The sequence below is a fragment of the Hippopotamus amphibius genome, chromosome 1, assembly GCF_030028045.1.
Source record: "Hippopotamus amphibius kiboko isolate mHipAmp2 chromosome 1, mHipAmp2.hap2, whole genome shotgun sequence".
In the NCBI taxonomy this organism is placed as follows: domain Eukaryota; kingdom Metazoa; phylum Chordata; class Mammalia; order Artiodactyla; family Hippopotamidae; genus Hippopotamus; species Hippopotamus amphibius.
In genome coordinates, this window is record NC_080186.1 from 161,088,541 (window position 1) to 161,112,106 (window position 23,566).

Genomic DNA, 23,566 nt, shown 5'->3' on the forward strand with positions numbered 1-23,566 from the left:
CCCACAAGACCAAATAAATGAGGAGGAAATAGGAAAAATGCCTGAAAAAGAATTTAGAGTAATGATAGTAAAAATGATACAAAATCTCGATAACAAATTAGAGAAAGTACAAGAAACAGTTCATAAGAACTCAGAAAAACAAACAGCAATGGATAACAAAATAACTGAAATTAAAAATACTCTAGATGCTCTAACCAGCAGAATGACTGAGGCAGAAGAACGAATAAGTGAGTTGGAAGATAGAATGGGAGAAATAAACGCCACAGAGCAGGAAAAAGATAAAAAAATAAAAAGACTAGAAGACAGCCTCAGAGACCTCAGTGATAACCTTAAACGTACCAACATTCGAATTATAGGCATCCCAGAAGAAGAAGAAAACAAGAAAGGGTCTGAGAAAATATTTGAAGAGGTTCTAGTGGAAAACTTCCCCAACATGGGAAAGGAAATAATGAACCAAGTCCAAGAAGCACAGAGAGTCCCATACAGAATAAACCCAAGGAGAAATACACCAAGACACATATTAATCAAACTAACGACAATTCAACACAAAGAAAAAATATTAAAAGCAGCAAGAGAAAAGCAACAAACAACATATAAGGGAAAACCCATCAGGATAACAGCTGACCTTTCTACAGAAACTCTGCAGGCCAGAAGGGAATGGCAGGATATACTGAAAGTCCTGAAAGAGAGAAACCTACAGCCAAGAATACTCTACCCAGCAAGAATCTCATTCAGATTTGACGGAGAAATCAAAAGCTTTCCAGACAAGCAAAAGTTAAGAGAATTCAGCACCACCAAACCAGCCTTACAACAAGTGCTAAAGGAACTTCTCTAAGTAGGAAACATACCAATAATGGGAGAAGAGCATAATGACTAAGCGGAAGGACCCTTAGAACACTAGCCCACTGTTCACAGTGCCATCTTAGCTAACTCATTTTACCACTATAAAATAAGGATAATAGTAGTAACTACATCACAGGTTTATTGATGATTAAGCAAGATACTGTATCTAAAATCGCACAACAGTGCTTAACACATGGTAATCATTCAACAAATATTAGTTATTATTACTAATATTACCATTACTACTATTATTAAGGTCAGTTTGTCTAAGAACTTTGTGTTCCTATACTCTTTCTACTCCACAAAAATATAAAATCCATTATATTGTCTTAAGCTAACAAGTAATCTGAGCATATTAAACACCATACATATAGTCAACATACATTAGCTTATTAAATCCAACATTTAATAAGCACCTACTATGTGCCACACATTCTACTCTATATGGGGAACACAAAAATAAGACATGATTCTTGCTCATTAAGACAGATAATCGAATAAATGCAATAAAGTACTACAGATGCTACTTCACAGGGAGTTATATACAGACAACATGGGAACACAGAGGAAGGAAGAAATGGTAAATTCCAGTTGGGGTAGTAATGAAGGAAATCAGAGGTGATGATCTGGAACAAGAAGGTATCCAACAGGATGGGAAACAGGGCCATTAATGACAGCTGCAGTGTAGAGTGGTTGTAAGCATGGGTTTTACATTCCAAGAAACCTGATTTAAATCCTGGTTCCATCATTGCTAGATGTACAACTTTGTGCATGTTATATTATGTCTCTGAGCTTCAGTTTTCTCATCTGTAAATTGGGAATAATATCACTCTCTTCATATGGTAGTTGTAAAGTTTATTTGAGAATATATAAGGTAAGCATTTAGTCCAGTGGACAATAAACACTCAGCATGCAGTAGCTATCATCATGATTCTAAAAGCAAAGGCAGTGAAAGCAAATTACTTGGGACGTTTAATAGCTTGATATGTTCAGAGAACTATAGCAACTTGGTATGGTTGGAATATAAAAAGAAAATAAAGTAGGATACAGCAAGGATAGAAATAGAAGCCAAATCCTAAATAACCTTGTATGCCATACCAAGGTATTTGATTTATCCTTTATCGAAGGAATGGGAAGGTTTTTTGCCAAAGAAGTGACATGACTGTATTGGCATTAGAGAATTTACGGTGATAGCAGGGTAGACGAAGAATCAGAATTATAATCACAGAGGTAGACAGAGCCAGGGATTACTACAATAAGTGCAGGTGAAAGATGATGATCTGATTTACAGCAGAAGCAGTGAGAATACAGAGAAAGAGACAAACAAGATATTAAGAAAGAACCTATAGGACTTAGTGCCAGTTTGGATGTGTGTGGTAAGAAACAGCAGATGTGAGCTCTGAGGTTTCTGACTACACTGGCTAGTTTTAGGGCAATACAATTTACAAGGGGTGGGGGGTGGGGGGGGGCGGGCAGAGGATGGGGTAGAGGGGGAAGTGATGAGTTCAGTTTCAGAATTGTGAATCTGAGATGTTTATGGAACATACATACAGTAGGCAGTAGGAGGGGCTCTTAGCAGACTACTAAAATAAGCAATAGAGGGAAGCCACACAGATATCTAAGAGAAGAATGCTCCTGTAAGAGTGAACTGCAAATGCCAAAGGCTCTGGAGCAGGACACGCTTGGAGAGTTTATAGAACATAATGAAGCAGTTGTGGTTTTGCTCAAATATCTTATGTTGATGAACTTTGTATCCTTTCATTTTAGATCATGGTCCCTTTAAACCCGTCCCTTAAAGTCCATCAAACTCCTGAAGATACCCAAACATCAACCTTTATAGTGATCATCCAACTATAATACAGGGCAATGATTCATACATGGAGTTTAGGACCTTGGACTGTCACAAGACTAGGAAAATATTAAATGAAGTGATGCAATTAAGGTACGTGCCTAGAACAAACACTCAAATATAATTTGTTATTATGTAAAAGTAGTTTAGAAGGGCAAATATAATTTGAATAAATAATTTACCTTGTTTTCACATTCTCTAAATGTTCATGTTCCTGAAAAACCTATACATTTAAGGGCAGGGACCACATTTTTTTCATCTTTGTAATCCCAAAGCCCAGCAAAAAGCTTAACAAATAGTAGGTTCTAGTTAAATTGTTGTGGAATCTACTCTACGATACCAAATTCTTAAACAGAGTGCCAAGGACTCTAAACTCTGAAAGATATAATTTTATTATGCAAGATGTGAGTTCATGAAAAAGAGGCCCTACCCCAAACTAAACACTGATTTTCCTCTGTAGAGAACTGAAGCATGCTTTTAACAGATTAACAAGGAGATAATACACAATAGTAAGTACTTTTGATACTGTATTATCATATTCAAAATTGTGTTGGGGGGGTGGTAATAGGTCAAATCCACGCACTTGATTTAAGTACAGCCTTAAATAATGGTCTCTTCAAACTAAAAGAAAATAAACTTTTCTTTGTTAACTTGTCAGTCAAGCTCCAAGCAAAACAGGTACTAAAATATAGCACAGATTCTCACTATTCAGAATCAAAATAACTAGTAAATTAACATAACTGGGACCATCTGAGCAGTAACAGCCAAGATTTGTTTTTTCAATTTAGACACACAGGTGATAACACTGGCTTGGGTGTCAAGCTAATTTGGATGTTACTCAAACATTGAATTCACACCTCTTAAGCAATTGTTAGAAGATACTAGATGCAAAAACTCTAATTGCTATGCTTTATATTTTATTCCATTTATCCATTTGTTTATTATCCTGGAAAAAGAAATTCTGTCCATATTCTTCTTGCAGGCTATATACAGTCCACATCAGATGTACTTAGATTTCAACTACCCAAACTAACCACCTCCTCCCTCTTCAGTTTAGTCTTCTCTCAAACATATACCCAGGCTTTGTCAGGGAGGGGACGCATAAACAAACAAACACTACAACGACTTGCTCTTCTGGTAGCCTGGTAAACACAGGTTTAAATCATAGGAGTTCCCCACCATCCACTTTCAGTGAATACAAGAGGGGCAGAAATTTCAAGAGATGGAATATATTAATGGAGGAGGAATGGTTTTTGTGTGACCACAAATGCTGCAGCATATAAAATACCCCCTATTAAACCTCTTCTGAAGACCAGATGAATAACAAGAACATATCCAGTAACCCGGAATAGCCAAAAGAATCTTGAAAAAGAACAAAGTTGGAAGACTTACACTTCCCAATTTCAAAATTTACTACAAAAAAACCACAGTAATCAAGACAGTATGGGGGAGTTCCCTGGTGGCACAGTGGTAAAGAAGAATCTACCTGCCAATGCAGGAGACACCGGTTCGATCCCTGGTCCGGGAAGATCCCACACGCTGCAGAGTAACTGAGCCCATGCGCCACAACTACTGAGCCTGCACTCTAGAACCTGCAAGCCACAACTACTGAGCCCATGTGCCTAGAGACTGTGCTCCTCAACTGAGAAGCCCACACACCTCAAAGAAGAGTAGCCCCTGCTCACCACAACTACAGAAAGCCTGCATGTAGCAATGAAGACCCAATGCAGCCAAAAATAAATAAATAAAATAATAAAAAACAAACCAAAAAACCCCACAAAACTAAAAAAAAAAAAAAAAGATACTATGGAACTGGCATGAGAAAACATATATAACAGTGGAATAAAATAGAACACTCAGAAATAAACCATCAAATTTAAAGTCAACTGATTTTTTTTAAGCTCTTTATTGGAATATAATTGCTTTACACTGTTGTGCCAGTTTTTGAGGTACACCAAAGTGAATCAGCTGTATTTATACATATATCCGCATATCCCCTCCCTCCCTCGACTCCCTCCCACCCTCCCTATCCTGGCCCTCTAAGTCATCACCCATCATGGAGTTGATCTCCCTATGTTATGCAGCAACTTCCCATTAGCTATCTATTTTACATTTGGTAGTGCATACATATCAATGCTACTCTCTCACTTCGTCCCAGCTTCTCCTTTGCCCCCCCCCACCCCAAGTCCTCAAGTCCGTTCTCTACTTCTCCATCTTTATTCTTGCCAGAAAGAGAAAAACAAATATCGTATGCTAACTCATATATATGGAATCTTAAAAAATGGTGCTGATGAACCCAGTGACAGGGCAAGAACAAAGATGCAGATGTAGAGAACGGACTTGAGGACACAGGGTGTAAGGTGAAGGAGAAACTGCGACGAAGTGAGAGAGTAGTACTGAGGTATATACACTACCAAATGTAAAATAGCTAGTGGGAAGCTGCTGTATAACACAGGGATAGCAACTTGATAGGTTTTGACTTAAGAGGGGTGGGATAGGTAGGGTGGGAAGGAGCCACGGGAGGGAGGCGATATGAGGATATACGTATAAATACAGCTGATTCACTTTGTTGTACAGCAGAAACTGGCACAACAGTGTAAAGCAATTATACTCCAATAAAGAGCTTGAAAAAAAATAATCAAGTCAACTGATTTTTGAAAAGAGTGCCAAGACAATTTAAAGGGGAAAAAAATATCTTTTCAACAAATGGTGCTGGGACAATTGGATATCCACATTCAAAAGAACGAGCTTAGACCTCTACCTCAAATCTTATATAAAATCTCAAAATGGATCAAAGACCTAAATGTAAGAGCTAAAAGTATAAAACTCTTAGAAGAAAACAGGTGCAAAATCTTCATAACCCTGGATTAGGCAATGGTCCCTTAGACATGACACCAAATGTACAAGCAACAAAAGAAAAAGTAGTTAAATACAAAAATTGGGCCCAACCAAAGATTTAAAATTTAATGGCACAATCAAGAAAGTGAAAAGATGGCCCACAGAATGGGAGAAAATATTTCCATATCATCTATCTGATAAGGGACTGGTATCCAGAATACATGTTTTTTCTTAAAAACAAATATGATTCGACAAAAAAAAGACAACCCAACCAAGAAATGGAAAAAAGATCTGAATAAACATTTCTCCAAAGACACACAAATGGATAACAAGCACATGAAAATATTAGGGGAAACGCAAATCAAAGTCACAATGAGATAATACTCCATACCCACTAGGATGGCTATTTTATTTTTTTATTTTTTTTTTTAGGATGGCTATTTAAAAAAAAACAAAACGTAAGCAAGGATGTAGAGAAACTGGAACCTTCATACACTGCTGGTGGGAATGTAAAATCATGCAGTTGCTACAGAAAACAGCCTGGTAGTTTCCCAGAAAGTAAAACAGGGTTATAATATGATCAAGCTTCCACTCCAAGGTGTACACTCAAGGGAACTGAAAAGATAGCGTCATAAAAAACTTGTACACAAATGTTCATGGTAGCATTGTTTATAATAGTCAAAAGGTGGAAATAATTCAAATGCCATCAACCAATGAACAAAAATGTGGTATATCCACAAAAGATATTTTTCCAGTTTAGTACTGATACATTATACAACATGTAGAAATCTTGAAAACAATATACTAAGTGAAAAAAGTGAGGCACAAAAGATCACATATTGTATGACTCCATTTATATGAAATGCCCAAACTAGGCAAATCCAGAGAGACAGAAAATAGATTAGTGATTACCAAAGGCTGCAGGAACAGCAGAATGGGAAATGCCTGCTAATGAATACAAAGTTTTGTTTGGGGGTGATGAAAATGTTTTAAAATAGATAACGGGGAAGGTTGTACAACTTTGTGAACATATTTTAAAAAACCCACTGAATTATACAATTTCAAGACTGAATTCTATATTATGTGAATTCTATTTCAATTTTTTTAACTTTGGGAATTTAAATTTGAAAAATACTTCGGAAATTTGTTGTTTCCTATTTTGATAAATACACTGTGGTTATGTAAGAGAATGCCTTTATTGTTAGGGAAGATACACTAAAGAAATTAAGGGAAAAGAGGCATTATGTATGCAACCTACTTTCAAATGATTCAGAAAATAGATTACTTATTTGCCTGTTGAGAGAGAAGGAAAGAGGAAGAGGACAAAATGAACAAAACTGGTCTGTCTGGATAAAGGATGGATAGGAGGAGTTTTTTGTGCTACTCTTGCAACTTTCCAATAAGTTTGAAATTATATCAAAATAAAAAGTAGCAAAAAAAAGGGAATGTATTCAATATAATTGGACTACTGCCCCTTTTGGGATTTGCTCTTTGATAATGATAGTTTGTGTCACATATGTTACTGAATTTACAACTGTACAATTTTTAAAAGGCAAAAATAGAAATGTAAAGATTTAGCCAAAGAATAGGTAAATACAAGAAAAAAATCAATTAGAAACTAAGTGCTGAAAGCACTTTCAAAGTGTACCACTCAAGGTATCAACTGACATGGCCATAACCTTACTTTCTACCTCAGATTTCATAAAATGCCTATGTGAAAACTTTTAAATTCTACATCATTAAAGAAAATACTACAGATTTATCTAGATTTAATACCAGATTGAGATAATTTTTCCAAAACAGAACTCTCTAGTGATAAAAAGGATAAAAAGTATTCTTCCTAGTGTTTAATCAATATATGAAGCATGATGATCAATCACAAATTAATCTATATGAGGACAAACTGAGAAAAAATAAGGATTATATTATTACAGAAATATCTACTTAGAGCACAGTATTCCATATGAACTTGGTACAATGGCTTCAGGGAGGACATTAGTAAGTGCTCAGTCTCTTCCTGTCATAGAAGCTTTCAAATGTTTTGTCAATCTCAAGCTTTTTGATTGGCTGATATCTACTGTGGTGAAACAATTACATAAGATTTGTATTCAAACGTTCTCATAAAGCAATCTATAGATTCAATGCAATCCCTATCAAAATCCCACAGCATTTTTTACAGAAATACAAGGACCCATCCTAAAATTCACATGGAATCTCAAGGAACCCTGACTAGTCAACCAATTTTAAAAAAGAACGAAGCTGGAGGACTAATGCTGCCTGATTTCAAAACTTATAGTATTTAAAACAGTGTGATACTGGCATAAAGTCAGACCTATAGACCAGTGGACTAGAACAGAGAGCCCACAAAAAACCCTCCCATACATGAACAATGAATTTTAACAAAGATGCCAAGACCATTCAATAGAGAAATTATAGTCTTTTCAACAAATGGTGCTGGAAAAACTGGATACCCACAAGCTAAAGAATGAAGTTAGACTCTGACCTTACACCATATATAAAAGTTAACTCAAAGTGGCTCAAAGACCTATATGTATGAGCTAAAAGCATAAAATTCTTGGACGAAAACACTGGAAAAAAATCTTCATGACATTGGATTTGGCAACAACTTTACGGATATGAAACCAAAAGCACAGACAATAAAAGAAAAAAATAAACTGAACTTCATCTAAATTAAAACCTTTTATGCATAAAAGGACAACAGAGTAAAAAGGCAACCAATGGGATGTGAGAAAATATGTGCAAATTATACATATAAGGGATTAACATCCAAAGTACTCCTACAATTAAACAATTAAAAAACAACCCAATTAAAAATGGGCAAAGGGGGAATTCCCTGGTGGTCTGGTAGTTAGGACTCAGAGCTTTCACTTGGTGGGGGGGGGGGGGGGGGGGCGCGGCGGGCGGCAGGTTTTATCCCTGATTAGGGAACTAAGATCCCACAAGCCATGAGGCATGGAAAAAAAAAAATAAGGCAAAGGATTTGAATAGACATCTCTCTTAAGAAGATACACAAATGGCCAGTAAGCACATGAAAATATGTTCAACGTCAAAACCACACTCACTGGGACTTCCTAGGTGGCACAATGGTTGGGAGTCAGCCTGCCAGTGCAAGAGACACGGGTTTGATCCCTGTTCTGGGAGGATCCCACGTGCTGCGGAGCGACTAGGCCCATGTGCCGCAGCTGCTGAGGCCCATGTGCTGCAGCTGCTGAGGCCCACGCGCCTAGAGCCAGAACTCTGCAGCAGAAGAAGCCAGGGTGATGAGGAGCCTGAGCTCCACGACAGGAATAGCCATAGCAATGAAGACCGTGCCAGCCACGGTGGGGAGTGGCCCCCACTCTCCACAGCTGGAGAGAGCCCGTGTGCAGAAGCAAGGACCCAATGCAGCCAATAAATAAATTAATTAATTAAAAAAACAAAAAACCCCACACTCATTAGGATGGCCATTCTCAAAAATAAAACAGAAAACAAGTATTGGCTAGAATAGGGAGAAAACAGAATCTCGTGAATGTAAAATGATACAGCTGCTACGGAAAATAGTATGGTGGTTCCTCAAAAAATTAAAAATAGAATTAACAGATGATCCAGCAACCCCACTTCTGGTTATATACCAGAAAAGAATCAAAAGCAGGGACTTGAACAGGTATTCATAAACCTGTGTTCACAGCAGCACATTCACAACAGACGAAGGAATAAAAGTAATTCAAGTATCCATCAAGGGGACTTCCTGGGTGGCACAGTGGCTGGGAATCTGCTTCCCAATGTAGGGGACATGGGTTCAATCCCTGCTCCACAAAGATCCCACATGCCGGGAGTGGCTAAGCCCGTGCGCCACAACTATTGAGCCTGCACTCTAGAGCCCATGAGCTACAACTGTTGAGCCTCTGTGCCGCAACTGCTGAGGCCCACGCACCTAGAGCCTGTGCTCCACAACAAGAGAGGCCATCACAATGAGAAGCCTGCACACACAATGAAGAGTGGCCCCCGCTTTGCACAACTAGAGAAAGCCCATGTGCAGCAATGAAGACCAAACGCAGCCAACTGATGAATGAATAAACAAAATATGGTATACACATACAATAGAACGTATTCAGCTAAGTGTCACACATGCTGCAAACATGGATGAACCTTGAAGACATTATGCTAAGCAAAATAAGCCAATCACAAAAAGTAGGAATATTATATGATTTCACTTATTTGAGATACCTAGGGTAGTCAAAATCATAGAAAAAGAAAGACTTGTGGTTGCTAAGGGGCTGGAGAAGGGAGGACCGGGCATTACTGTTTAATGGGTAGAGAGTGTCAGTTTCAGAAGATGAAAAAGTTCTGGAGATGGCAGGCGGTGATGGTTGCACAACAATGTGAATGTACTTAAAACCACTTTAAAATGGTTAAAATGGTAAATTTTGGATTTCCTTGGCAGTCCAGTGGTTCAGACTTCATGCTTCCACTGCAGGGTGTGCAAGTTCGATCCCTGGTCAGGGAACTATGACCCCACATGTCACATGGCATGGACCAAAAAAAAAAAAGGTAAATTTTATGTTATGTTATTTAAAAAACAAAAAAATTGTTAAAACAGTAAATTTCGTTATGCATGTTTTACCACAACTTAAAAAAACTGTTCTCAACCTAACTGTCCTCATTACAAATTGTAGCATCAAAGCTTGACAACTTAATAAACTGTTTTTCTGTTCAACTCTTTGGTTCTTGGGGCTACTCCCTGGGAGTATACTTGTCTTTTTCTTTTCAAAATTGCAAACTAACGCAGGTGAATCAAACCACTAGGATACAATAGGCTATCTACTTTAAACAAACAAAAAAACTCTTTCTACTAATGAAGACAGCACCCATTAAGGGGAAAATCTTTGTGAGAACAGAAGGATGTACAGCGAAGGAAAAGCACAATGTGCACTTTGAAAAACTGTTGCTAAATTTCAGCTTATCAAATAAAAAAAAGTTTTATATACAACTTTCCTCCTGGTTTAGGTAAAGTTGAGCATAAAAAAGGTAAACCAGTCAATCATCATAAGGCAAATGATCTTCATTCATAGGAACTATACAGTGTAAGTAATTACCAAAGAATAGCACACAGATGTTAATTTTCACAAATTAAAACCAATGTTTCCCAAGGTGGCAAAGATGCAAAGTTAGGTATATGCCTTTCTATACTGGTACTTTTAATATTTCTTATTTCTCTTAAAATGAATAATGATAAGGCCTAAACTTTCCGAGTTTAAGCGCAATTACAAAATTACCTTAAAGTAGTGTTCCTATGATACTCAATGGTACACCTTTGACTGCCTTCTAGTATATTGATCTATACGGCAGTCACCAATTTCATTATGTAACATAAAAGTTTCCCAACAAGGTCAACTACGGATTATATGCTAGTTTGAGAAGGCATTTCCTAAACAACTAATTAAATTCATGCATCAGAAGAGAAACAGTCAGCAGGACAATATAGCAGTTAAGATGACAATGGGAGTCACGTGACCTATTTACTATAAATTAGCTGTGTGATCCTGAGCAAGTCATTCAGATCAATGGTTCCCAGACTGTTGAGGCTTTACCCAGAGTCCTAACATGAACTTTCCAATTTGATATTTTGTCAAACCACAGATATTTTAAAAATTAATTTCATAACAGTAGGAAGGGCATTATCTCAAAATAGAATAAAGTGGGAAAAGACAGCCTTATGAGAAATTTACTACATTGTCCTTACTTTTCTCATTTCACTGTAGATCTATGAAAACTTCAATAGGGATTAAGCAAGCATTTATTGGAGACACAGCACTGGTAACTAAAACCTTTGCCTAGTTCTCAATCAGAAGCAGCTAAATAGTAGCATGTGTTCTGGATTCAAATCCTAGGTTTACCACTTACTAGCTGTATAAGATTTTAACCATTTTTTTGTTTTCTGGTTTTTGGACTCATCATTTCTCTGAACCTACATATTTACTCGTCTATAAAAATGTAGATAATACCTGCCTCAAGGGGGTATTGAGTGATTAAATAAAATAACCAAAGTATATAATATGGTACTGGAATATAATAAGCATTCAATAAATGGTAGCAGTTATCCAAAAAAGAGATGAACTAGGATTATCACCAAGATTCTATGATTTTATAGACAAGCAACAGGAGAGGAAAATTGTAAACAATAAGGTCCAAGGAGATAAATATATTGGAACAGCTCATCTATAGTGGATTGGAAAAAAAAAGGAAAGAAAAGAATTTATCTTATTTCTTAAAATGTTCGTTCTGTAGGTGGGTAAATTTGGCAAAAAAAAAGAGACTCCTCATTTCTTTTCTTTTTACTTACCAACTCAAGACTAATACTTTTTAAAAACTGCTTTGCTTTCTTTAAAGCAAGATATTTTATTTTTCTTATATCTCATTGAATCGGAAGGCCAGAATTGATTTTCAGAGGTCATCACTCTACTACCAGATAGGCTCAGAGAAGAATGTGCTTAAACTCATCTCCAATGCTTCATTCTTAACATGTTTATCACTTTGATTAGATAAAGTCTAAATTCTTCTCAAATTCACCATTTAAAAATCTCACATGAATAGTATGTTATTTTTTGTATAACAATGGAGAAAATAAAACTACATATTTGTATTTCCATAAAGAAATTCTGAAAGGACATTAAGACATTAAAAGTGAAAGGGGAGGAGGGGCTTCCCTGGTGGTGCAGTGATTAAGAATCCATCTGCCAGTGCAGGGGACATGGGTTCCATCCCTGTTCTGGGAAGATCCTACATGCCGTGGAGCAACCAAGCCCCTAAGCCCCATGTGCCACAACTACTGAGCCTGTGCTCTAGAGCCCACGAGCCACAACTACTGAAACTCACACACCCTAGAGCCCGAGCGCCACAACTACTGAAGCCCATATGCTTAGAGCCCATATTCCACAACAAGAGAAGCCACCGCAATAAGAAGCCCACACACTGCAAGGAAGAGTAAACCCCCAGTTGCCACAACTAGAAAAAGCTTGTGTGCAGCAATGAAGACCCAACACAGCCAAAATAAAAATAAAATATATATTTTTTAATATAAGGGAAAAAAGTATAAAAGGCAGGATCCTTGGGAGCAGGAATACTTTTTACTGTATTTGCCTTTATATTAGTCTTATGAACTGTACGAATGTAAATCACCTATCAAAATGTACTAAATAATAACCAAAAGAAAACCTCTACATACTTCAAATTTCACAATAAGGTTTTCCTCTACCCATACCTAATCAACTCTGTTTTGACCCACCATTCATATAACCATACTTATCAACAAATAATTTTATGTAGTCTTAAGGCTTTACAGAATGAAATCTGTGCAAGGTTGATACTCATGCAATATAAAAACTGTTACAGTAATAACATGTAATTTTTCCTTCAACTGACATTTTCATGTCTCCAAAATTTGCTCACTAGAATACAAAGGTATATTTCCTATTTTAGCACTACTAATGATAATTTATGGAATAAAGCCTTTCTACCTTGAAGAAAGTAACAAAAAGTACCATTTTTAGAAATTCATTTTCATGGACAATAAATGAGTTTTTCAAAAACAATATAGTATTTTAAGTTTCCTAAAATTATAAATTTACCATGAAAAATTTATAACATTAAAACTGTCAGTACCCTCTTTCAATTTCTTTCTTGTTCAGGTTATGAGCATAAGCCCCGAGATGCTATTAAAAGCAGTGACTCACCTTGTTTACCTGAACTTTGAATACAGAGTATTCATGACAAAATTGCCATCCCAAATAAGAGTGGGCCTCTAGACCAGTGGTTCTCAACCAGGGGTGATTTTGCCCTCCAAGACATTCGGCTTTGTCTAAGGACATTTTTAGCTGTCACAATGGGGTGGGTTCTAGTGGCATCTAGTAAGTAAAGGTCAGGGATGCTGCTAAAGGACAGGAGAGCCCCTCACAACAAAAAATTATCTGGCCCCAAATGTGGATATGTTGCTGTTGAGAAACCTTGCTCTAGATAGTAGATCATAAGTAACCCTAAAGAAAATGCTCCATCCTATTAGACAAAATCAGAATGGAACCTCTGTATGGCCTGTGCCTTTGGCTCTTAACATAATTTTCAGGAAAAAAAAAAATGTCCTACAAAGCTTTTGCTGTAATTTGCTCTAAAATGCTGGACATAATTTCAGTGTGCTTTTACCTAATTCTAAATATAGCACCTGTCTCAAGATAAGAAAAAAGCCTCAGCAATACTTTCTAATTGGATATCTATCTTTTAAGTGTGTATATGAACATGTGTACATATACATATAGGCTTATATAGGCCTGGAAATTTTACTGAGAGAAAAACTTTAACACCAGTTACCTCTGAAGAGTGGGATTTGAAGGGTCAGTAGAGGTGAGGAGAACTTTTACTTTTCTATCTACTACATACACTATTGAACTTTTTACCATAAGACTATATTACTTCTATAATTTTAAAAGGAAGATGTCACACACATATACATACAGTATATGCATACACTCTTAAGACAGAAAAATTAAAGGTCACAAACCTCACCAAAATCCTTTCTTTAGGAATATTTCCTTTTACCTTACTTTAAAAAAATTAAAAAAAAAAAAAAAGACTACAAATCTAAAATTAACATTTAAAAATTGGTTTTAAAGAATTTTTAACCTGACCTCTATTCTGAAAAATGGGTACATGTCAAAAGAATTCAATGCCAGTTATGACTCTTTCTAGTCAAGGCCTTGGACAGCTAAAGAACATGCTCAGCATGCCTGAAGAAATACAAAACAGGTATTCACCTCCAATGTTTAAAACAAGAACCAAAGATCCCAAATGGTGACATTCCCTAAGCTAGCACAATGCTAATATAAAAATTAAAAATTTACAAGAAGATCCAAGCCCCTTCTTCAAACTAAAAGGTCTTTAGACTTAGCCAGCAAGGGAAGGTATCTTGTTTTCTTCTCAGCTGTAGGCTCTGATAATGAATAGAAAAGCGATCCTTAAAGTATCTACCTTTCTGTATACCAAATGTATAGAACTTCCACTAATTCTAGAACAAATACACCAGGCCTCTTCATTTCTTACTCACTTCTCACCTAGTCCCGCCCCATTTGAGGAACAAAACAAACTTCACTCTCAAACTACAAAACAACTCATCTCTCTGAATGTCTACATTCTAAATATTTGGTTCTAAGACATCTAGGTATGATGAAAACAAAGATTTTATTATTATTCATCAAATGCCAGTTGGGTGAGTGTTTTTTGAAGAATATTATTTATGGTCTTTTCGCACTGGAAATTCAAAGGTAATAATATGGGAGAAGACACTCATTTTGTCATAGAGAAAAATGAAAATCCAAGAAATCTGCTTCGGAAAAAAGGTCATTTCACTCTCAAAGGCACAGACTATATCCTACCACATATGCTATACAACAGCCACTCAATATTCCAGGATTTTCTTCTCTATGTGATACAGATGAAATAGGAAGTAAAAACAAAATTTCTTTTCTCCATAGGTTAAGAAAGAATCTATATACACATTGAGCACTGTCTTAGACTAAGCTAAAATCTGTGGGTCACCTAGAAACCTCCATTCCAAAAGTGACATCTACATATACACTTAGTACCTAAATCCTTTAAGCACAGAAAATGTAGAATAAAAGGTTCTTCTACCATTAACCTAAATGGGCAAAGGAATTGTGAATTTGTGAATAATTTCTATGATAAACACCAAAAAACACAAAAAAGGTGTGGATTCTGCTCATAGCTTTAACCACCTGGCCTGAAGACTCCAAATGAAATGTGTGTGTGTGTGGGTGTGTGGGTGTGTGTGTGTGGGTGTGCACCCAAACAAGCCTCACAGAAATGGTTACTTCAAAAGCTCCTTTACCCAGATGTAACAGGTGAGCCCACAGTTAGATAACCTCGGAGGTGCATTAGCACACTACCTCTGAAGAAATTTAAGAACACTACTCAAGTAAAAACAAATGTATGATCTTTCATCTCATCAAAGACAATTATACAAAAATGGTTCAGAAAATCAAGGACATCATCCTTCTCTCACATTCAGACCAAAGCAAACCTTTCCAGTCTCTCTTACAAGTTTCAAAGAAAAAAAGACTCTAATCTTTAGAGTCTAAAGATATTCCCACTTTATTTTTTAGGTAAAAAGCAAATGTGTTCTAGGTTCAACTCATCAATTTGCAAAGTCTAAATGAGAGCCTTCCACAAGCCAAGGAGTGGAAGTGCTCTAGAGACTTTCTGCGTAACTGCCTACTCAAATAAAATCCTGTCCCACCTTGGCTTAGAAGTTATTTCTCTTACAGTGAAATTCAAAGATACAGACATTCAAGGAACTATCAAAAAAAAAAAAAACCCACAAAATATTAGGGTTAGAATACATTAAGGTTTTAAATCTAAAGGAATTCCTGTTCATACCAAGAATGGTAACACTGTGCACTAACTGTATTCTACAACTCACAAATGCAGGTTCTCCTTATTCTCCTCAAATACAAAAGCCAGGATAGTTGTAATACAGAGAAATCCCTGTACTTTAAGACCAAGATCAGAGATTAAAATAACTGGTCATAGGGGATGAACCAGGCATCTTAGAACCAAAATGGAATACTCTGAGCACTTAGAACAATAGTCATCACAGGACAGTATTATAACCAAGCCACAGTTAAAGGAAAAAAGTACATATATAAAATATCTCCTTTTGCCCTAGAGCCCAAAAGTGGATGCCTACCATTCTAGGTTGCCTAGACCTAAAAAGGCCCAATATACACATAAGAGCTAAAAGAAATGAAGGACCTAGTAACAAATTTCCCTCACTGCAAAAGGTGTCCATGGGGGCCTCACCTTCTCCAAGCCTAAAAATCTCGAGTTCAACTATTCAGCTGTTGCGAAGCTCAAAGATGCACTGGAACTTTCTTTTCCTAACTTCACACAAAGTCCCAGGTGCAAGACCCACGTAAATTTTCAGCACAAAAGCAGAGAGCTCCTTAGTACTCACCTGTCTCAAACTAAAGAGGGGAATTAGGAACCCTCCTTAAAAACAGAAGTAAAACATAAGGCAAATAATGTGCAACTCTTCAATTCTGAGGAGAGGCACAGTATAGTGGCAACGTTTTAGGCAAGCCAGCTCTGTCTGTGTCTCTGTCCCTCTCACCCTCACTCTCTCTGTCTCGCTCTCTCAGTACCAAGGGCAGGGACTCTGGCAAGACCCCGCCCCCCCATCTCCAAAGCGGGGTGGGCGGGAGGTGCCAGAGGAGTCCCGGTTCCCGCGCGAAGCTCAGAGAGCAAAGGACTCCCTATTGTGGGTCTATGGATGGTGACGGGAACCGGTCCGGCTCGAGCCGCGGGCCGAAGAGTAAGCCGAGGGCGCACCAGGCCCGCACTAATGCCACTGCCGCCATGCAGCCGATCGCTGTCAGAGAAGGACTCCGCCTGGGCAGCGGGAGGGTGGCCCGGGCCCTGCGCCGGCCCAGAGAGAATTCGTGCCTCGAGCTGTGTGGGAGGTGGGGGTCCCGGAGCCGTACCTCGGACACCTCGTCCTCGTCGCTACCAGAGGCACCACCTCCACCCCCGGTCCTCAGGACGGCAGCCGCCAACTTGAAATCCAGCGCCGCGTCCCCTCCGCCCGCACCGCTGCCGCCGCCACCGACTCCCGGAGCCGGCCCGGCCTCCCCAAAGAGTCTCACGGTGCGGATTCCCAGCCCGACCCCTCCCGGCTGAGGTGGCTCCGAGGCCCCGGCTGGGGCGGATCGCGGAGCCACTGAGTCCAGGTCCTCCTCAAAGGAGGTGCCGCCGCCTCCGCCGTCGGTCAGCATGGTTCGCACGCGGAGCCGGAGACCCTGCCGAGTCACTCGCGGCCGCAGCCACGGCCGCCGCCAACCCCGAGAACGAGAGGAGCAGCAGGAGGAAGAAGCTTCTTCCCCCCCGTCCCAGCAGCGCCACTAACTTCTCACTGCCTAACCTGCTGTCTCCCGCCCCCACACTCGCCACTGGCTGCAGCTCCCCAGCGGCTACAGATCATTGGCCAAGGCGACCCGTCGCTCAGGCTCTTCGTCACGCGCCGCTCGCTGGCTCGCGGCCCCCAAGCTGCGTTGACCCGCGCAGGCCTAGGCGGTTGCGAACGCCCGCCTCCCATTCCTCACGTGCTGACTTCCGGTCTTTTTCTATGTCTATTGGCCAGTCTCTCTGACTATCGCGTCACGACCTTAAAGTGGATTAGTTGGCCTTGTGGTCAATCATAGTGGCCCCTGACAACGGGAAACTTCATTGGTGACATAAAGTGTCGGTCACTTTGTCACAGGACGTCGCGTGGTACAATTGGCCAGTAAGGATACCATTCATCCCGCCCCCGTCTGAGGTGACGGGAAAGGGTTGGGGAATTTCCACTCTTGATTAAAATGACGGCTGAGGTGACGACCTGCAAGATTTGGTGAGATTTGGAGTGAATTCACCCAGCGCTAAATGAGGCTCTTACGTCAAGGGTGCAAGAGGCGCGGAAGTAACACGGCCCCCACCTGTCGCTCTCAGCCAGGCGCGGAGAGTTGCTGCACGGGGATTGGAAGGAAGAAGCTGTCAGTCTCAGATAGGCTCCACCTTCCTGCCTGTCTGTGGTTGGAGGAGCGGCGCGTCAGTCACTAGAGAGGTTGACGCCTCTGGGACAGGTGAGGCTGTGTAAACTCTGCTTCTGGCTCTTTGGGCGGGAGTAGAGGGCTGGGAGAGGGGAGTTAGCAGGGCCGTTCCGGCTGTGTACCTCCCGCCTATCCGAGAGCCTAGCCCGCCGAGCTGAGGGAACCAGGGAGGCTGCTGAGGATGACCGCCCGGAGGCGATTCGGCCAGCCCCCGTGCTAGGACGTGGCTGGGCGCGGCAGTTCTACAACCTGCGGGCGGGGTCGCCCTGCGGGGCCGGGTTCTCTCGCCTGTGGAAGGCGGCGGGCCTGAGGGCTGGACAGCGCCATGCCTCAGTACCGGGAACTGTCCCACGAAGGAGGGTGGGAACGCCGTGGAGAGCGTGCGGATCACACCGTGGGGCTGAACGCAGTGGTTAACAGTGCGTGCTCTGGAGCAATTTCGAGTTCTGGTGCCGCCACTTATTTGCTGTGTGACCTCCGGGCGTTAGTTGTTTAGCCTCTGTGACTTTCAGGTCTCCGGTCTGTCAAATGGGGGTACTATTATACCTCCTAATACTACCCGCTTTGTTGAGTTGTTGTTATGAATAAATTGGTAATAACGTCAGGCGCTTAACAAAGTGTCAAACTTACAGCAAAGACTAAAATCTTTTTTAGTTACTCTTCCTTCAGGAGTCCACCTGCCGCTGGTTCCTGCCAGCCACGCTAATTCTTGTCAGGTCTCTGTCATGCAAAACAAGGCTAGCTAAGAGGGTCTTCCCCCCTCAAAGGAGCTCTCTTTACCTCTGTTATCTCTGCTTCTATCGCCTTTGTCAATAAAGAGGGCTTTAAAAGTACTAATGCTCTAACCAATCCTATGATCAAAGATCGCAAGAAAGGCATTTGAGCAAGTTTGCATGGCAAATGTTCTTTGACCCAGAGAACGTCCATATGAGTTTAGCCAAGAGAGATTGGCTAAAAGCAAAAGTCTGGCATTGTCTACTCTCTTGCAACTCTAACAAAGGGCTTTGTATATCTTGATTGTGTAATTTTTAATATTTCACCTCCCTCGAATTGGAATATGAAAATTCTACCAAAAAAAAAAAAAAGATTTTAAAATGACTTTAAAAATTGATTCTGAGAAATATTTATTTAAAAGAGCAATTTGAAGATTGTGAACATTTCTTTGGTTTGGTAAATGCTCATTTTGGCATTTCACATGCCAAAAAGAGACTGTTTTCTATGAGCAGAACATTTTAGGTAAATGTTCTTTCTAGATTGTATGTTGTAGAAGATGGGGGAAAGTACCTTTTCTAAAAATATATTTTGATGTAAATGCCATGTACACTGGCTTTAGTTAGAATTTGTGGAGCTTAATTAGCTCATATCTTCAGTAGGCATGTTTGACTAGGTCACAACTCAAATTAATAGCACTAACAAAAGAAACCCAGCACTGCCCAACCCACTTCAGAGCTGGATTATCCAGAATTGGTATGGTTACATCCTTAGGCAAAAACAGGTATTGACTGGTGCAGCATTACAAAGGAACTGCTTGTCATCCTACCACTAATACAAAAATAATTTCTGATGCAGTTCCCTGAACAAACTCTTTAAATTCATTAAACAAATGTAATGAATCTCAAGAACAGAGAGAAAGGAAATCTGGATATATACATTTTCCCCAGTATATTTGTGAGAGAAAAATAAACTCTCTACTCAGCCCTTAGCAACCAATCCTGAGTATAACTGGGAAAGTATGATTGAGCAATGATCTTTGTTTCACCAGCACCTTTACCTGAGACACTTGTTTTCAGTAGTTTGACAGTCAGTATTGGAGTTAGGAACTCTCAGTCTCCTAGATTTTGGTGACTGCTATATAGATTCTATATTAAATATAATTTAATATTTCTACATATGCTACATTCATGTGATTTTACAAATGTGAAAACTAATTGAGAAATTATCATATCAAGTAATACATTTGATGAATATATAAAGTCATACTCAGTGTATTCAGTGTAAAATATCAATAAGTATTAATGTGATTTAGTGGGTAACCTTGGTTTTAATATATATTAAAATGGTATTTACTACTGAAAGAAAAGTAACACACTGATTTTTCAAATGCTGAGTAAGTAGTGGAGCACAAAATCCCTCTTAAAAGTATATGTCTTGGAAATTAACATTAGAATAAAATGTTTTTCAGTGGGAATATTTATTAGGGTGTAGTTGTAATGTGTTTCAAAGCAGTCTCTTCCTTTTGATCATCTTTCAGACAGGGAAGGAAAAGGGGAAACTGTATAGTCAAAGGATTTTTTAAACTGTGAGATAATAAAAGGCTTTATTCCTCATAAGAAATATGAGATTGACAACTAAATTGTAGATACAGGAACTTTAGCTACATGTAATTCTTTTACATCCAACCTGCATTTTCTCAAGATATTTAATTTATGCATGTCAGTCCACCTCAGTTCAGCCCATCTATGGAAGCAAAGAAGGATAAGTAAACCAACAAATTTGTTGCATTTGGTTGTTACATCATTTAACCTTTATAATAACCCTATCAAAATTTCACCCATTTTACAGATAAGGAAATTGAAACTCCAAAAATGTTACATAACTTGCCCAAACATATAAGGCCAGTATATTAGAAAGCTAGGATTTGAATTTATTTCTGCCTGATCCCAAAACCCATGCTCTTCCCACTATATCACGTTGATTCCATGGTACCCTCAAAAAGGCAGAAGAACTTCATCAGTCAGGTAAACTCATATAATACTTCAACCATTATATCCTTATAAACCTGCTAATTAGCACTCTAGGTAAATTATCCCTGATTACCACCAAATTTGATCTGTCTTTTTTGTAACAGTTGGAAACATTTAATTTAAAACTTATCTCCTGGTTTCTCCAACTATATTGTTAGTTTCTTAGACCATGTAATTTCACATTAAAAAATCTGAATAGTTAAAATATTCATGTGGTTCAAATTTCAAAAAGAATTTTAAAAATTCTTTTTCAAAGAATTTTTAGATACAGGGACTTTGATGAAAGGAGTCCTTACTATGAAAAGAGTCCTTTTACTTTGTCCACTAAATACCCAGATCCCCTTTTATAAGCAAACCATGTTATAAGGTTTTTGTCTCCTTCTAGAAATGTTTATACATATATAAGCAATTTCATATATGTCTACTTTTTCCCTTTTTAACACAAATAGCAGCATACTATACACAATTCTGTATCTTGCTTTTTTTTCACCTAATATATTCTAGAGATATTCCCTGTCAGTATATAAAGAGCTCCGTAATTCCTGTTTACTGCTTCATAGTATTCTGTTAACCAGGCATATTATAATTTATTTATCTAGTACTGTAATGTTAGACATTCAGATTGTTTCTTTTTTTTTTTTTAACAAACAATGCTACAGAGGTCTAACTTTCTAAGCTGCTCTCTATCCTCCAGGAAGTTCTGGGCACAACATAGTTCAATTGTAAAACCATAAAATTGCTACTAGACTGAAGACTACCACTTATGTGAGCTATACTTGAGTATATCTGCAAGATGTAGGAAGTGGGCATATTTTAAAAAACAAGAAGCTATGCCTGAAGCTGGACTACCCCCACCACACAGCCCAAGAAAATTATACCAAATTATTCAGAAAATTTACTGAGCCTACCTGAAAATGGGAAAAGTATATATATATTTTTTTCAAACTTCTAAAACTAACAAGTATATAAATACCTGTTGTGGTAGAATGACTCAGGTTCTCAACAATGGAGAGAGGAGAGAACAATTAATATCCATTTTCTTCCTTGGGGTCCTGTCAGGATACCTTAATCTTTGAATTGTTGAATAAAGGACAGCATGTCAAGGAGAATATGCAATAGGGTTGAGAGGAAGTAGGATGTAGTGGGAGAGTCTCTGAGTTGGGAATCAGAAATACCAAGTCTACTTTAAGTGACTAATATACTTCTGTGTGCAATGCTGTACTCCTTGACCAAGAAAGTTTGTGTGTCCAGTTGACCTTTTTGAGGTCCACTTCAAAGGCACATAACTCAAGAGACATTCCAAACCACAAAACAGTCATCGCTTTAAATCAAATATCATACATGTATGGAAGAAGTATTGTAGGTTACATGTAAAACCAGATGTTAATAGTAATTTATCTTTGGGTAATAGAATTGTGCAGAGATTTATAAAATTTTTTTATTTTATTGTTTATTTTTGGCTGCATCAGGTCTTAGTTGCAGCACATGGGATCTTTGTTGTGGCATGTGGGATCTTTCACTGTGGCGTGTGAGCTTTTCACTGCGGCGTGCAGGCTTCTCTCTAGTGGTGTGCGGGTTTTCTCTCTCTAGTTGTGGCACCTGGGCTCCAGAGCGCATGGGCTCTGTAGTTTGCAGCATGCAGGCTCTCTAGTTGAGGTGCACGGGCTCAGTAGTTGTGGTGCGCAGGCTTAGTTGCCCCGGGGCATGTGGGATCTTAGTTCCCCAACCAGGGATCGGTGGGTGTCCCCTGCATTGCAGGATGGATTCTTTACCACTGGAGCACCAGGGAAGTCCCTCTAGACTTTTCTTTTTTTTACTTTTCCACAGTGAACATATACTTTTTGTATAATAAAAATTTAAATAAAATATTTCAAATTAGTTTTGCAATTTTTTCACATGTTCATTCAACCAACATTTATTTAATTCCTGTTATGTACATGGCACTTTGCCAAGTCTTTAGAGAAAACATAAAAGAAGAAGATTTAATGTACTTCTTTTCAGTTACACTGATGCATATACTTATTGACTGATGATTAGGTAAGTAAAATGCATGTGGGGATAGTAGAGAATAGTCTTAAGCAACAGAAAGACAAATTCAAGACAGTATAATAAACTATTTTGCAGTATCGAGTAGGTAGAAAATAAAAGAGAAATCAAAATAGAATAAGTTTATTTAGGAAAAAGCTTTGATTATTATCATTTTGAATTAGGAACTAACTGAGGGAAATAGATGAGGTAAAGCCTTCCAAATGGAAAGGGATGGTTAAAAGAGTAACTTGGTCAATGCAGAGAAATCAGAAAGAGGATGCAAGAGAAATTTGGTTAAAGAAATATTGAATACTGGACTGAGGGCTTTAAATTTTGGTTCGTAGTTATTGAAAAGCAAAGTTACCAAGACAAAAATTCCCAAAGGGAGATTACAACTTTTTGTTTTGTCTTTTTTTTTTTTTTTTTTTTTTTTTTGGTGGCAGGGGATGCATCGTATGAGTTGCGAGGGAACAAGGAGGTACTGGAGTCTAGGAAACAAGCAGTCTTGTGCTTAGTCCAGGTATGAGGTAATGAAAGCCTGAGAAGAGAGAATGGAAATGTCAGCAAGCATAAGAATCAGCATAACTTGGTGCCTGATGAAATGTGGGGAACAA

At 38.7% G+C, this 23,566-nt stretch overlaps 2 protein-coding genes across 24 annotated transcripts in view; one reads left to right on the forward strand and one right to left on the reverse strand.

Annotated features, from left to right (window-relative positions):
- Nucleotides 1–17,499, reverse strand: part of ANKHD1 (ankyrin repeat and KH domain containing 1) — a 118,030-nt gene extending 100,531 nt beyond the window's left edge. For all 15 annotated transcript variants that reach the window (XM_057733321.1, XM_057733272.1, XM_057733263.1 and 12 more), the window contains exon 1: nucleotides 17,077–17,499. In XM_057733321.1, coding sequence (XP_057589304.1) covers nucleotides 17,077–17,367 — 291 coding nt within the window. In that variant the 5' untranslated portion in view covers nucleotides 17,368–17,499. The remainder of the gene's footprint in view (nucleotides 1–17,076) is intronic.
- Nucleotides 17,500–17,888: 389 nt separating this feature from the next.
- HBEGF (heparin binding EGF like growth factor) overlaps nucleotides 17,889–23,566 on the forward strand; it is a 63,619-nt gene continuing 57,941 nt past the window's right edge. For 6 of the 9 annotated variants that reach the window (XM_057733475.1, XM_057733502.1, XM_057733548.1 and 3 more), the window contains exon 1: nucleotides 17,889–18,213. The gene's annotated coding sequence lies outside the window, so the exon portion shown is untranslated. Of the gene's footprint in view, nucleotides 18,214–23,455; nucleotides 23,473–23,566 lie in introns of those variants that run through there. The other 3 variants (XM_057733492.1, XM_057733518.1, XM_057733539.1) reach the window with 3 other exon arrangements.